At 45.0% G+C, this 1302-nt stretch overlaps 1 protein-coding gene across 1 annotated transcript in view; it reads left to right on the top strand.

Annotated features, from left to right (window-relative positions):
- Window positions 1–838: 838 nt before the first annotated feature.
- Window positions 839–1302, top strand: part of LACBIDRAFT_294753 (uncharacterized protein) — a gene marked incomplete at its 5' end in the record, with an annotated part of 2384 nt that continues 1920 nt past the window's right edge. Inside the window, 3 exons of the mRNA XM_001883369.1 lie at window positions 839–933; window positions 993–1140; window positions 1199–1225. Coding sequence (XP_001883404.1) covers window positions 839–933; window positions 993–1140; window positions 1199–1225 — 270 coding nt within the window. The remainder of the gene's footprint in view (window positions 934–992; window positions 1141–1198; window positions 1226–1302) is intronic.

The raw sequence follows: 1302 nt of genomic DNA, 5'->3' as shown, positions 1-1302 counted from the left end.
TGGTGGCTATGCACATCTATTAACCCAATGTTGCCTACTCGAGCTATCAGCTTCACAATGGATAGGATTTTGGCTTAGATTTGCAGAGACCAAATAACCAATTAGTATGTGGCTTCAATCCTACGAGTCCATAATTTTAATTACTACCCCATAACTATGTTAAAGTGCTCATTCTTAGGGGTGATCTCGACATAGGGGCCACAAATAAAAATTCTGGATCCGTAGATCGATTGGAATTCAAATTCTAAGTAATATCCTCTTACAAACCATGTCCATACGTGTTGTGGTTGGAAAGTTATAGTCCAATCTCTCCAGAGTGCCAAATTTGGCAGGGAAAACAAGCTGATTTCGCATTTTTGGAGCAATAAATACAATTTCTACATGGAAAACTCTCTTAGTGGATTAAATCACATCATTCCCTCAAACCCACTGCAAAAAATATATTGGATTGGTGTTGTGGAAGGTACAAAGTCCATGTCTCAAGAAATTGGCCCTGTGACGCTATGTCACGGCATGTCACTGGTCATCACACTTACCAAGGATTGTGCAACACCACAAGGAGGCCGTTAAATCGCGCGAGACGCGGAGGTGGAGTGGTGCATTGCTGCGTGTTGGGATTCGTCGAGGATGCAGAAGAGGACGTCGGAGTGATAGCACGCGTGCTGCGGCGGCAGTTGGCAGAGAGTGTGCCGACCCCGGACGCGCTCGGGGTTTATTTACTACTGTTGAACAACAACTTCCCAAAACCGGTAAACAGTATTATTTATGGCCTCGATCAATCTATAAATACAAGGTCAAGTCTCGGGTTTCGCTACTTCTCGTTTTACCCCAATATACCATGGCGTCTACGCCCCCACCTTCTCTCGATGACGCCCTCACGCTTGTAAAAGTTTTCTATATAATCCCACTCGATCTGGCTGGGTTTCGCTCTCTGTGGGTTCAAAAATGTCGAGTACTATGATACTAAAGCACTGATTCAATTTCTTCACCAGCACCGCTCGATTTCTAGTTTTCGAGAACCTACTCTCTGAAACCCCATCGCAAATTTTCACAGCACGAATGACAGAATCATCAGAACTGGATACAGTACCATCATTCTCATGCCCCCTGCCATCCGACCTACTACAGTCTGGTGCAAAGGTACGCCGTAAAACGCGCATATATTCAAAAATATTTTAATTAATGGTCTTTATCATAGGGTCTCTTCAACCTCACCGACGGCCTTGTCAGTATTCCATCCGACTACGATTGGGTGTTCTTCCAGGGTGAAGACATCAGGCGGGGGATCCTCAGAGTCGACCG

Source organism: Laccaria bicolor, genomic scaffold (assembly GCF_000143565.1).
Source record: "Laccaria bicolor S238N-H82 LACBIscaffold_20 genomic scaffold, whole genome shotgun sequence".
Taxonomy (NCBI): domain Eukaryota; kingdom Fungi; phylum Basidiomycota; class Agaricomycetes; order Agaricales; family Hydnangiaceae; genus Laccaria; species Laccaria bicolor.
This window is presented reverse-complemented; position numbering and strand designations above follow the sequence as displayed.